Genomic DNA, 14,645 nt, shown 5'->3' with positions numbered 1-14,645 from the left:
CCATCTTCCTTTGATCTTCAGAACCCACCTAAAGAAGAAAAAAAGCCAAGCATGGTGATGCATGCTGGGAAGGCAAGAGACAGGTGGGTTCCTGTGGCTCACTGTCCAGTCAGCCTTGCCTATGAAGTGAGAAGCCAGTGAGCCACCCAGTCTTAAGTAAAAATAAATAAATAAATAAATAAATAAATAAATAAATAAATAAATAAATAATAAATAGTGGACAGCAGCTAAAGTGCAATATGTGTGCCCTCTAGTCTCCAGATAACACACCAGAAACATACACACCTTCATATATATATATATATATATATATATATATATATATATACACATACACACATATATATGTGTGTGTGTGTGTATATATGTCTGCAACTTACATATATACATCCAAGCAAATAAAAGAAAACAAAACTGTCAGACAATTAAGCAAGCTAATCAGACGACAACAAAAAGGGCTGACAAGACGGCTCAGTGGTGAGGAGAGCTACTGCTCTTGCAGAGGACCCATGCTAGGTTCCTAGGGTATCCAGTACCCTCTTCTGGGGCCCAGGGCTTTCCGAATGCACACAATGAGCATAAATTCTCAAAGGCATTCACTCATACACATATATTTTTAAAAAATAAAATGATAGAAAAATGAAATTCAACCAGAAGTATGTTTGTATTTGATTCAGGATAGTAGAAGTTCAAGACTCAGATGAAAACCAATTATTAGTATTAACCAATAACTTTAGTGCTGTCAAGAACCACAGGGAGCATCATGGTGCATGTCTGTAACCCTGGCGTCCAGGAGGCTAAGGGAGAGCTAAGCTTGGAGCCAGCCACAGCTACGTGGCTGGACCCTGTCTAAAATAAAGCTAAAAAAATAAAGAAAGAAAAAGAAAAAAGGAACAATACACACCATCAATAAAAAAACAAACAAAAACCATAGAGAACCAGTAGTTATAAAACCAAGATCAAACAGAAGGGAAAGCCGTGGTGGCAACAAGATCACGTACTGACGTCAGGGCCATGCCAAAACTGGCCGACTGATGCTTCATTTGGATTTCGATTTTATGAAGCAGAGCTTCAATCTGATCATCTTCAAAGCCTTTCCTAAAAGAAGAGAAGACACACGAATTAACAAATGAGACGCTGGGAAGAGAGAGAGGTCTCGGAGGCACACAGCTGCAGGGGCAGTAATGAGATAATTAAACAAGTGAGATATAATATACATATTCATGCACGTGGGGGAGGAAGGAGACAGCATGAGGAAGAAAAATAAGAACAAATCATGGAAATGCATGGAGATGTCATACCACTGCATTCCTATGTGTCAGAAAGAAATCCAGAGTAAAGCTCAAGGACATGTGAACTCAACTGAACCAACACACGTCCCATGATGTCGAGAGGAGGCTACCAGGAGTCGAGATAGCTCAGTCTCCTTCCCACAGAACGCTCATGGAGGAAGGATGGAAGTGGGTGTTCTGACACGTGTGCATGTGCGCATGCGCGTGCGTGCATGCACACACACACACACACACACACACACACACACACACACACGTACTCTATAACTTCTTCAATTGTCCTGTCTACAAGCTCTCTGACCATCTTGACATCTTTCTCTGCAATCCCTTGGAGCCCGACGCTGAAGTAAGCCTCCCGTGTGTAGCCGTTATATCTAAAAAGCAGAAATGGGCAAACCATCAGAAGCCAAGCACTGTCATTTGGGATGTACTTTACTGACATCAGGACTGGAGACTTTTACATCACGTCCCACTAGAGAACACATTAAAGCAATCTCAACCGCTTGCTCCCAAAATGTAGTCAAATGTACAACCATACCCTTTTAAATAATTCTAAAAGTCAGTACTACTTAACCTTTAACATTATGATAAAATAATTCTGGAAACAATGAACCGCTGTTTTAGAACACCTTAATATTTTAAGGAACATGAACTAATAATTTTAAAACACAAAGTAAGTGGTATTGATATAAAAGACCAATAAATCCAGGCCTTAGAACACAGGCCTCTAATCCTACTTATCCAAGAGGCTGAGGCAGGAGGACAAAAAAATGCCAAGGCCAACCAGGGAAAATCATTCAATTAATCAAATTAACTAAATCAATCATGTCAATTGAAACCCAACCAGTCAGTTCACCAGTCAATCACCTATGTGGGATCCTACTCATATCAGTAAGTCAAACTGTTCAAGTCAGTCAAATCCAACCAAAGGAGTACAACCAACCTACCCAACGTCGGGAGAGAAGTCTGTGCCAAGTCCAGACTCAATCAAAGCTTTGTAGAAAGGGGAGTTAGGGCCGGAAATCAGGAGGGAAGACAGAAGGTTCAAGGTGAAGGCTTCAAAGGTGTTGGTGATACTGCATTGAGGGAGCAGACATAAGTGATGGTCAGTAAGACAGATACATTAAAACACCTCCTGGTGGTTATACACACATATGTAGTACATATATACAGATACATTTTAATTTTTTATTCTTTTCTCATACATTACATCCTGACTGCAGTTTCTCCTCCCTCCACACCTCTCAGTCTCTCCCCAACCCCCATCTCCCCCAGATTCATCCCCAGTAGTTGTGGCGTATTTTCTTCTTTAAAACTGTGTGTGTGTGTGTGTGTGTGTGCGTGTGTGTAAACATGTGCGTTTGTAGCTGTGCACGTGCATACATAACAGAAGTCTACCCCATCCATTGGTCCTTAGATGACATCTACCTTACCTTCTCAGACAGGCTCTCTGTTTTTTTACTAGAAGTTTCTTATTCTGCTTGGCTGGTTGGAAAGAGAGCCCCAAAGATCTGTCTATCTTTGCACTCCACCCAAGCACTGATATTGGGAGTTTGTGTCTCCACACCCGGCGTTCTGGGACTGAGCACGGCTCTCAGGCTTAGATTGTACAACCTTTACTAACGAGCCATCTCAACAGCCCTAAGAGCTCATAGCATCAGCTGCCACTCTTTAATTAATACCTGCATCTCCAATCAAACCTAATTTCTCCCAGAAATTCTTAAATTTGTACTTTATTTTACTAACTATATGGGATGGGGGTGGGGTGGCTCAGAACCAGAGAATTAATTTAGCTATGCATCAAATGCTATCACAAGGTCTACCATGTATTTGATATACTGTAGGTTCTGCAAAAGGACCATGTCCGCACCATAGAGGAAGGTGGAGTTATGGGTAGCAGCCAGAGCTCGGGCAGGGTGGAAGAGCCTGTCTTTCCTTTCTTACATGCTCTTCAGGGCCTGAATCTTGTTTGTGGCATATTCTCCAGAGAACAGCATTCACAGGATGTTTATTTCTGAAGTGGATCAGTGATCCTTGCCGCCCCCGGCACCCCCAAGTTAAACAATTAAAACCAGTCTCTTTTCTGGAAGCATTTAATACTAATTAATTAACAGGAATATATACTAAGTAGGAAAGGGAGTGTGGGTCAGTTGGTAGGGTCCTTGCCTTAGCCTTGAAAGCTTGGGTTCATTTCCCAGCACTGCATTAAAAACCAGGAGTAGTGACACATACTTATTATCACAGCATTTGAGAGGTAGAGGCAGGGTGCAAGGTCACTCTTGGCTACACAGCCAATTCCAAGCCAGACTGAACTGTAGAGACCACCTGTGAATGTGTGCGTGTGTGTGTGTGTGTGTGTGTGTGTACAGTAAGAAAAATACTTTTTGGGCTGGAGAGATGGCTCAGCGGTTAAGAACACTGACTGTTCTTCCAGAGGTCCTGAGTTCAAGTCCCAGCAACCACATGGTGGCTCACAACTATCTGTAATGGGATCCAATGCCCTCTTCTGGTGTGTCTGAAGACAGCTACAGTGTACTCATATATAATAAATAAATTAATTTTAAAAAAAAATAAAAAAAAATAGAAAAATATTTTTCTCTGATTGGCTGGCAAAATTGATTTCCCTATTCCATTTTGATGTTATTAAAACCTTGGCATTTGTTCTTTATCTTAAAACTCGGTTGATTCTTTTAATCCTCCCACCTGCCCATTACATAAGCCCTGGAGAATTATCTAGCCTTCTAATCTGTATGTTTTCTTACTGCTGACAAGCATAAATTTTACAACACGTACTTACTCTGGCAAGAGGAAGCTAACGCTGACAGTCGTTTGCTTGGTAGCATCCGTAGCTAGTGAGTCTGGGCCACACGTTATATGGAATTCCCTCTGCAAAATGACGTGATACCTCAGGCAAGCACGTAGTAGTAAAGGTCTTAACCACAGATTATCTGGACATGTCAAACACTTGGCTGTCACCAATAACCATTCTCTCAGTCTTGAAAAGCTTACTGTGCAGCCCAGGGCAACTTCTCAAAGCATCATTGCATGATCCAGTCTGTGGTACATTTAACAGGTGTGACTGAAACGCCGACAAAGGTGGAGTGGGTACTCACAGGCTTGTCCCAGTACTTCTGGGCAGGCACCGCTGTGCTCTCCTCCATTTTCTGAAATTTACTCAGGGCTTCCTCATGAATTTGCTTCAGGTGATCTTCCAGTGGAAAATTTCCATAAGTGAAGAACCTACAAAGTCCAGGAAACACAGCACTTTATTTGCATGAGATGGGGACAAATAACATCCAAAGCTTTTGCATAACAGAGGGTACCAGGGTGTGCCAAGCTAATCTTCCCCTGAACTGCATATAGGACTACTTCTGTGTTTTAAGGCAGTTTAACTACACACGGCGAACAGGAGGATTTGGTTAAATCGTTAAATATAACATAAATTAATATTTTGGCACTGCAGAAGCCAAATGAGTTCCTATGATACGTAATGTATGCAAGAATATAACTAAGATTGACAGCCCAAAATAAGGAACTTCGTAAAACTTAACTTCAGGCTACAATTACAATTACATGTTTTTAATACACTACACTTAAGTCACCATCCAGAACAAAAAGACTACACATCCCAGAGACCATCTTCCTTTTCCATCAGAGCTACCATGTGATATCCAATTATTAGTCTGGGATGGTGGCACATGCTTTTATCCCAGCACTTAAAGAAGTCAGAAGCAGGTGGATTTCTCTGAGTTTGAGGCCACCTGATCTACATAGTAGACTTGAGACTAGCCAGAGCTAAGCAGTGAGACCCTGCCTCAAAAAATAAAACAATACCAAGCAAAGCAACAGAAACACACGCATATGCACGCATGTGTGTGAGCGCACACCTGCCCCCGCCCCCACACACAGCAAAAAAAACTAACGACAAAAAATAAAGTTCAATTCCGCCACAGACAACAGAAGGCTTCGTGAGTATGGTGAACATTAGTCCCAGAGTGGACACTACCATATATAAGATCTATATATAAGACGGCCTTGACACGGAGCAGGATGGGGACCTGGGACTCCAGCAGAGGTGACTCTAAAGGCTGTAACCACTAAACACTGCCAACTGAGAGTTATGACTATTGATATTTACAGCGATTCCTCCTGTAGGATCTGTAGATGAACTAAAACAATGCAACTGTACCCAGAGCAACGGATCTGTTCGGCAAATGTTTCTTCACTAAATGAGACGCCATATCACTCAACGTAAGAACGCAAGCAAGTCCACTATTGATCGATCTACCACCAAACCTCTACACCCAACACTACCTGGCATTGCTTGGGTGATAGTGAGTAGTGTGGAACTGTTTCAGCTGCTCCCACGTGAGCTCTGGGATGCACAGTGGGTCTCCTCCAGAAACCACGGAGTATGTGTGGTCAGGAAGAAGCTTGTTCTGGAGGTGCTGGGAGAATATCCTCTCGTTGTCTGTCTTGAAATTGAAAATAGATAAGTTCATGAAAATTCTCGTCAATCAAACGCCACCCAACAGCTACACAGGTGCAGTTTAAGTTGGCAGCCAAGTTACTCGTAATCTGTGCACGGGAGCTGGGGACTGGCTCTCTTGACTGAGAAGTTTGTCTTTCATCTACTGCCCAGCTAAGTCAGAGAGAACGTCATGGTGGGAGGAGGACAGATGAGCAAGAATTCCTTGGTCCATTAACTATACAGACCAAAGGATGGTACTATCATGGGGTCTCACGAACAAAATGATACAAATGGAGGATAAAGGATAACAAGCTTGCTATTTAAAGGGACCACAAGAATCTGAGTGCCCTGAAATACGCGAACCATCTATGTACTTCTGGTAGAGTAGGGAAGACCAGGGAAGGCCTTCACACTCCAGATCATGTATAATGACACCAGGCCCTTCTACCGTTGAAGGGTTCTGCTCACAGTATAGACTCCAGATAGTTTAAGGAGCGAGATCAGGAGACTAACTAACAACAGGTCTCCTATATCGCAAGCACCCATACTTTTCAAAACTTAACAAAGTTGGATGGCTCAGTAGTTAAAGCATTAGCATGATGATTTGAGTTCAAATCTCCAGTACACACATAAAGGTGGATGTGTTAGCAACCCACCCTAAGCTCAGCGCTCCCATAGCAAGATGGGAGGTAGAAAAAAAGGACATGCTCTAGAGGTTCATGGGCCAGAATGCCTCATGTGAAAAATAGGAGAACCCACTCCAAACCAAGTGGAAGGCAAGCACCAGCACCTCAGCTTGTCATGACCGCCACATGCGTGTGACATGTTATGCATGTGGCACATTAGAGCCCGTACTCATGAACGAGCATGTGACATACAAATACACAGATTTCTTTAAAAGACAACCTTAGTGCAGCAGAAGCGGGGAGGAACACTTACAAATGCCCCTTTCATCTCGTTGAAGACGACCCCCTTAAAGATCAAGGGCGTCTGAGGGTCGCTCGGGTCCTCATGCTCTAGTCGCCATCCTTCCTGCCTGAATAAATGATAACGGGATAAATAAGTCACGGTGCTGAGCAGACGACCAAAGCACCAATCCTATAACTCATCATTACATACCAGAAGTCCAGTTCCCTCAAGCACGGGAAGAAAGTGGCATCCAAATACACCGAGAGGAGGTTCTGAAAGTCTTTGGGATTTTGTGTGGAAAACGGATACATCGTGTAATCGCTGGCTGGGGAGAAATGAAGCGTGAGATCTTGAAATGTGTCATGCCCGGGGAAACTCATTACATCGAAGTCTCACCGGTCGACATCCTTCAGTATTTCCCTCCCATGAAAACAGGAAGCGGAAGCCATGCTTGCGTTATTTCCACTCTGCTCGGCACCCTGAGCCTTGGCCTCCCCCAAATCCCAAAGTCTTCTCTGAAGAGACATCAGCGCCAACTAGTCAGTCACCTTCCCTACGCTTTCATTTGATTGACTGCTTGACTTGTTTAATTGATAAGGTTGAGCGACTGATTTAATTTAAGCAATACATACATCAACCATGACACTGTAGAACCTGTAGGGACAGCCCCAAAATTGTTCTGAACTTTATTGGGAAAAAACTCCCACACCACCGTTCTAAGACTCTGGGTTTCATTTATCTACTTGTTAAATGTGTGTGCACATGTATGAGTGTGTGCGTGTTTGCATGCTTAGATGCGTGTCCGCAGGAGCTTGTGTGAACATGGAGGCCACAGGTTCACGCTGATACTCTTGCCCATTACTCTCCTTACTTTGACACAGGCTGTTACACTGGAGCTCGCCCCGTGACTTGGACTAGCTAGAAAAGTCAAAAGATCCTTGTGCCTCCACCTCTCCTGAATTGAGATTATAAATACACACCAGTATACCTGGCTTTCATATGGGTGCTAGCATTCCAAATGTGAGTCCTCACGCTTGTGGGGCAGGCACTTTGTCAACGGAGCCATCCTGACAGCCCCTAGTACTTACATTTTAATAATCTAATCAAGATATGGTTTTCCTAAAATAATTCAGCTTCTAATGTTTTACACCTAGTACAGGACTGATAACTGACCTAGGTCTTCCGAGCATAGAATATAGTTGTGCGGCTTGGGTCTTACTGTGGGACTCCTGACAGTGGGAGCAGGAGCTGTCTCTGACTCTGTGGCCTGCTTTTGGGACCCTCTCCTGCTACCAGGTTGCCTCTTCTAACCTTACTAGAAGAGGAGGTGCCTAGTCCTCTGCTACGTGATATGATATACCATGGCTGATTGACATCCATGGAGGCCAGCCTTGTTCTGGAGGGAAACAGAGGAGGAGATGCTGAGGGTTGAGAAAGTTAAGGGGAGAGTAGTGGGGAAAAGGAGGGGAAAATTGCAGTTGGGATGTAAAAATAAATAAAATTTAAAAGAAACTACTCTACAACATTAAGTCCACTCTTATTCCTATAAAATAATTTATCTACTGGAGCCTGATGGACCAAACATGTTTGTTTCTTTCTTTCTTGTTTAAGATTTATGTATATGAAGAGACAGGAGGGAGAGGGGGAGAAGCCATGGCAGGTGATGTTAAGAGTCTGCTCTATGTATTTAAAGGTTGTTATTAATGTTCTTAAGGGATGGATGGTACTGGGCTTTGTATGTTTAGGTGGGCAATTATATCTTATCAATTGGATCTAAAAGAAAGATTTATGTATATGAGTACACTGTCACTGTCTTCAGACACATCAGAACCCATTGCAGATGGTTGTGAGCCACCATGTGGTTGCTGGGAACTGAACTCAGAACCCCTAGAAGAGCAGTCAGTGCTCATAACCCCTAAACCATCTCTCCAGCGCCCTAAACATTGTTCTGATTCAGGACGTCCTTCTTACCTGTGAAGGCATTCATAAATGTGGACAGGGACCTGTTGAGCATTTTGAAGAAAGGATCTCTGCATGGGTACTTCTGAGAGCCGCAGAGCACGGTATGCTCGAGAACATGGGGGACTCCGGTGCTATCCATCGGGGTTGTGCGGAACTGTACACTGAGGGACAGGAAAGATGATGAATGAGAGACGAGGGGTTAGCCTACTCTCCTGTAACAGAATCCCTGAACCCATGGTCACCATGCACCATTAAAAACAATCATTCTCGCATCACAATCTTTTGATAAAATGCGTTCTGACTACCATGTATGAACCACTGAGTCCTCTCGCAAAATTGTAATATATCCATGTGACAGAAACTTCAGATAAATTCGTATAATCTTCCTCTTTGGGTAGAAAGGGAGAAGTGGAAATATTCTAACACTATAGCCTACTCTGGCCTGGAACTCACACCGCCTGGAACTTGCAGCAATCCTCCTGTTCCAGCCTCTCTAGTACTAGGTTTCCTGGTGAGCTGCCATGCCTGGCAAGGCACGTTTTTTTCCTTCTCATTTTAGGATGCATGGTAGGTGTGTTAGATGGAGACACTGAAGAACATGCAGGTCCTAAAAGGAGCACACACCTGAATAAGTTATTGTTATCTTCCCTTGCCAGGTGCAGGTATCTGGCTCCTGTGTTGTCATGGCTGAGTTTCACCGCTGTCAGGAACAGTTCCGGGACAGGAGTGACCTGAGGGGAGGAGGAGAGTGTGAGCGGACTTACACAGCATGCCTCAGTCAACATACCAGCAGTGCCAGCTTCTGTTCTTGTGTGTGTGCATGTTCACTACTCTCGGACTTGCCGAGTGAGCCAGGCTGACAGGGCAGTGAGCATCACGGACCCACCAATTCCTGTCCCTACCTCTTCTCTTAGGGGATTACAAGTATATGATATCATCTTTGGGTTTTGGGGGGAAAGGGGCATTTTTTTGTTTCTTTGTTTTGTTTTATTCTAACATGGGTTCTGGTGATCCAATTTAGGGCCTCTTTCAAGTATTTGACCAAGTTATTTTTTCTGACAAAGACCTGGCCATTTGGTGTTAAACTAGATGCCAGAAAACCCCACAGGGACAGACCACCTGATCCAAATTCCTGATCTCACAGACAAGGAAATTAAGGCCCAATTAATGGCTAATGAGAGTATGTGCTATTTGGGTCTTAATTACTATTTTGTTTGAGACAGGATTTTTGTGTATATTAGCCCTGGCTGTCCTGGAACCTGCTTTGCAGACGAGGCTGGCTTCAAACTCACAGAGTTACACCTGCCTCTGCCTCCCAAGTGCTGGGGTTAAAAGTGTGCACTGCTATACCCTGTCTAATTACTAATTGTTTACCAGTCACTTTCCAAGCATGTTACATACAAACTGCAAGGAACGCATTGACAACCAGCCCCGCATTTATACATGAGAAAAGCTAAGCCTCAAAGTTAATGACCACTGAGCCAAGATCCACCTGGTGTCTGTGTTCTTAAAATCCACCTGGTGTCTGTGTTCTTAAGATCCACCTGGTGTCTGTGTTCTTAAGATCCACCTGGTGTCTACGTTCTTAAGATCCACCTGGTGTCGATGTTCTTAAGATCCACCTGGTGTCGATGTTCTTTCCACTGAACTATGACATAAATGCCTGCAATAAAAATGAATGATCCATGAGTACACATGGAGAGATTCATGACTCCAGCCACAAATGTAGCAGAGAATGGCATTGTCCAGCATCAATAGGAGGAAAAGCCCTTGGTCTTGTGAAGACTCGTTTCCCCAATGTAGGGGAATGCCAGGGTGGGGAGTGGGTGGGTGGGAGCAGGAGCATCCTCATAGAAGCAGCAGGAGGGGGGAGAGGTATGGGAGGGGATAACATTTGAAATGTAAATACATAAAATATGCAAGAATAATAACATTAAAAAAAAATAAAAGAATGATCCCTACTCTCCAGGGAGGGAACAGAGGAAGGACAGATGGAGAAATGACCTTATACTTGAGGAAGTCTCTAGAGTCCTTAATATAAACTAAGGGTTCTGGGGGGGGGGGGCTAGGGAGATAGATAAGTCAGTAAAATGTTTGCTGCACACATAAGAAGACCTAAGTTGGATCCCCAGGACCAACAGAAATCCAGACACAATAGGGTGTGTCTATATTCACAGCACCAAGGAGGCAGAGACCGGAAGACTCCTGCAGTTCCCTGGCCAGCAGTCAACCTAACAGACTCGGTAAACTCCAGGTTTAGTGAGAGACCCATCTCAAGGCTGTGGATGCAACTCAGTTGGCAGAGGGCAGTGCATGAGGCCCTGAGTTCCCATCTCAGCAACCTAAGAAACAGAGTGTGGGAGCGCACATGGGTAATTCCAGCTCCTGGGAGATGGAGGTGGGAAGATAAGAGAAGTTGAAGGGTGTCCTTCAACTTGGTTACAAGGAACATTGGGGTCCAGTCAGGACTACATGAAAACCTGTTTCAAATAAATAAATAAATACATACATACATACAGTAGTGTGATTGAGGATGACACACCCCTAAGGAAGACCTCTGGCACCTACAGGGACACACATAGATGGACACACACACACAATGTCCTGCCACGCATTCATGTCAGCCAGTCCTCTTTCTTTCATTCACGGGGCATCCACAATATTATAACTATACTGTTATCATTCTCTTTTCTTAGAGACCATGAACATAACCTGTTCACATCTCTACAGGAAGTTCCTGGCAGAGGCACCATTAGAATCAAGTCTCCTAAGTCTTGGGGACCTAGACACAAAAATGACTGAAAAAGGGGGGCTTCATACTTGAGTAAGTATAGCTGGTTTAATGTTTCTGGATTTACTTAGATGATCAATGTCCATAAAACCAGGAGATAATGTGACACCCACCTAACAATGGTTATCTGGGTAAACAAGATTTACCATTTCTTTCAAGCTTCTCTTTAGTTTGAAATATCAGGAAAAGAGCGTACCATTCGGAACAAGGTCTTCAGTACCAGCGACTTATATTATAAACTTAAATTCCTCCGTATAGCCTTTCAGAGCGTGCATGACGCTCTCACCCGCTTTTGTGACTCATCTCTCCGGAACTGATGCTCCGGGTCTCTGACCTTGCTTACTGCTACAAGCTTCTCAGAGTCTGTCATCTGCTACAGCTGCACAAGGACGCTAGCTTAAAGGCCCTGCCTTCCCTCACGTATTTGTTAAATCCTTAAGCATAACACAAGGCTGTAACCAAAAAATTTGAAATGTTGATTTTTTCTCTCTCTCTCTCTCTCTCTCTCTGTGTGTGTGTGTGTGTGTGTGTGTGTGTGTGTGTGTGTGTGTGTTCAAGACAGGCTGGCCATGAACTTGCTAAATATTTAAAAAATAACCCTGAATTCACGGACATATACTGCTTTTTTTTTCAATAGTTACATTAAATAAAAAGTAATGTAAAGGTTTTAATCTAAAAGTTAAAAAAAAAAAAAGACAATCAAAAGAACCAACAAAACCCATCTTTAATGTAAATCAAGTACATACTGGTCTACGATTGCTTCTTTACAACTCCAAGATAAAATAGGTAGAAAAAGATCGCATGTACATCTAAGGCAACCATACTTGACCACAGAGTGTGAATGAGCAGACCTAGGGAACAGCAAATAGCATCTGCATAGATCTCATTCAATGATCAAGCTCAGTTGTACAAACATCAGCATATTTACTGAGGCCCTACTAGAGTGGGGGTGTCGTTTTCTAATATCTGAAATGATGGAAGCTTTGAAGGGTACAATTAAGGCTTGGGTATCATTTCATTATAACCCGTCTGGAGTACCCACCATGTGTCAGGAGGCTAACCAGGTCCTGGGAATACAAGGACAAAACTGGAGTCTCTACTCTGACAGATCTCACCTGCCAGGAAAAATGATGTGTTATCAACCTTGAACATGGCGGGATAGAAGGGCAGGTACCTGGTTGACGGTGAACCCGTGGATTTTTTCCCCCACTTTATACTGCAGAGCACGATCACAGGCTTGGTCACTCTTCTCTCTCCACACTTTGTGGTGGACCCTGCTGGGTTTAAAGAAAGTTCTCAAGTTAGCAAGTCTCCCGGAAAGTTGTTTGGCTGCATATCTTTGCGATATATGTAGGTAACCCCGTAGGATAACGACAACTAAGTAAAAACAACTTGTACCCTGCATCTTCCAAAATCTTGGACATTTCAGAAGACTAGTTTCCAGTCCAGCTTTTAACCTTCACCAGGGTATCAAGTCAGCAGGTAAACTTACTGTAGGACTGCACACAGATATTAAAAAGAAAAAAGCAAATGGATAATTTAAGGGGGGGTGGTAATGACTATGCAAAACACATAAAGAGTTATCTTGTCAGGGCCATCTGGCCTAGCATTAATGAACTCACTTAAAATAATTATTTTCTCAAACTGTATGTTTTATGAATTTTTTCTAATTTTTTTATATCTCAGAAATATTTCTTTTAAAAGTTGTAGGGGCAGAAGGGGGAAAAAATCCACCAATTTGGTCACTGGCAGCATCAGGGAGATATGCTAAAATCAACTGGTTTTCCTCACAGACAGAAAATCCTAGATGTAGATGTTGAATTGTTGAGAGGAAAGGCATGATAAGGCTGAATGACAAAACGCTAGGAGTTCACTCATGGGTCGCTACATACACAACTACTGCTGTTTACAAAGTTCAAACACTTCCTACCCAACAATCTCACAGAAACCTGTACCCCCAGGTTTCTTCATCTAGACTAACAGGGGCTCGGCTACACTCTGAAATAAGGACTTGGATGAACATGAAAGCCAAACACTCTTTAAAAGCACCTTATTTCTTTTTTCCATAAATCGAGTCCCCACACAATGTTCGAGTCCAGGAGGCATAAATTTACCACAACAGCATGGAGCCCTAAACGATGCCTTGTAACAGAAAGGAGTCGGTGCAAATCTTAACGAGCCATAAATTGCCTTTTAATTACACAGCTAAAATCCGCATCAAAGCCTATCTTTACTTCAAACAGCCTTGGTAACCCACACTCAGGACTCTCTCTGGGGTCATCATCCAGAAGGGAAAGTGGGTCAGCTCAATGCCCTGGTCCTGGCTCCCCCCTTTGGAGTACTGATGTCACCCCCAACTCTGGTAGCTGGGACAGCAGTTTCTTGGGAAGTGTGCTGTACCAAGCCACAGAGAGAAGGACCTATTTACAGGCCCTACAGGGGGCCTGTGATAGAAGTAGGGCATAGGAATACTTGGTTTGGGGAGCCCAGAAGAAAGTTTGGGGATCCTGGAGGCACCAGCAAGAAGTTTGGGGGTAAAGGAGGCCCAGAGAGGTTGTTACGCACGCCCAGAGATGGCAGAGACTCTGAAGTCTCTCCTACCGGCCCGCCCCTGCCTGTTCGCTGTAGTCACCAGGAGTGGCTCACCCGCAGCTCAGTCGCTGTACAGCGCACAGTCCCCGCCGACCGCTGAAGCGCCACATGGCATGTGACCAGCGTGGGGCTGGGGTCAGACTGCCTTTAACCTGACGCACGGCGCGGGGCGGGGAGCGGTCTCGAGACTCTCATTGGACAAGTGGAATGGAGGCGACGAGTCTAATAGGCTGGAGGGAGGGTCCTCCGCCGTCGGGAGGAGCGAGGTGAAGGGAGGGTGGTGGACTGGTTATAAGAGATGGGCGGGCCTGGAGAACGAGCGGGAGAACGAGTGGGAGTCTGAGTGTGGGGCAGCCGGGAGGGAGAGCGTGGGGTGGCAAGTGATATGGGGCATTGCTAGAACGGACCAGTCCCGGGGCGTTTGCTGATGAAGGACAATGAGGGTCAGGGTGAAGAACACAAGCGAAAGCAAATAAGGGGCGGAGCGTGTGCTGGGGATGAATACTCGGGCGGGTGAGAACTAGGTGAGAGGAGGTATTGGGAAGCGGAGGAAGTTGTTCTGGAGGTGGGTAGAGTTTTGCTAATAAGGGACCCAGTCCGAGGCAGTAAGAGGCGGGTCAGGCTCAGG

At 44.2% G+C, this 14,645-nt stretch overlaps 1 protein-coding gene across 1 annotated transcript in view; it reads right to left on the bottom strand.

Moving 5' to 3' along the window:
* The window catches only part of Pitrm1 (pitrilysin metallopeptidase 1), a 31,090-nt gene extending 16,941 nt beyond the window's left edge, over positions 1-14,149 (bottom strand). Inside the window, exons 1-12 of the mRNA XM_032884843.1 lie at positions 14,072-14,149; positions 12,600-12,699; positions 9,259-9,365; positions 8,644-8,795; positions 6,883-6,997; positions 6,703-6,799; positions 5,607-5,767; positions 4,406-4,532; positions 4,090-4,178; positions 2,240-2,368; positions 1,553-1,666; positions 1,002-1,098 (exon numbers count right to left, since the gene is read on the bottom strand). Of these exons, the coding sequence (XP_032740734.1) occupies positions 1,002-1,098; positions 1,553-1,666; positions 2,240-2,368; positions 4,090-4,178; positions 4,406-4,532; positions 5,607-5,767; positions 6,703-6,799; positions 6,883-6,997; positions 8,644-8,795; positions 9,259-9,365; positions 12,600-12,699; positions 14,072-14,127 (1,344 nt within the window). The 5' untranslated portion in view covers positions 14,128-14,149. The remainder of the gene's footprint in view (positions 1-1,001; positions 1,099-1,552; positions 1,667-2,239; positions 2,369-4,089; positions 4,179-4,405; positions 4,533-5,606; positions 5,768-6,702; positions 6,800-6,882; positions 6,998-8,643; positions 8,796-9,258; positions 9,366-12,599; positions 12,700-14,071) is intronic.
* Between the last annotated feature and the right edge of the window lie 496 nt (positions 14,150-14,645).

The sequence above is a fragment of the Rattus rattus genome, chromosome 14 (assembly GCF_011064425.1).
Source record: "Rattus rattus isolate New Zealand chromosome 14, Rrattus_CSIRO_v1, whole genome shotgun sequence".
In the NCBI taxonomy this organism is placed as follows: Eukaryota; Metazoa; Chordata; class Mammalia; order Rodentia; family Muridae; genus Rattus; species Rattus rattus.
This window is presented reverse-complemented; position numbering and strand designations above follow the sequence as displayed.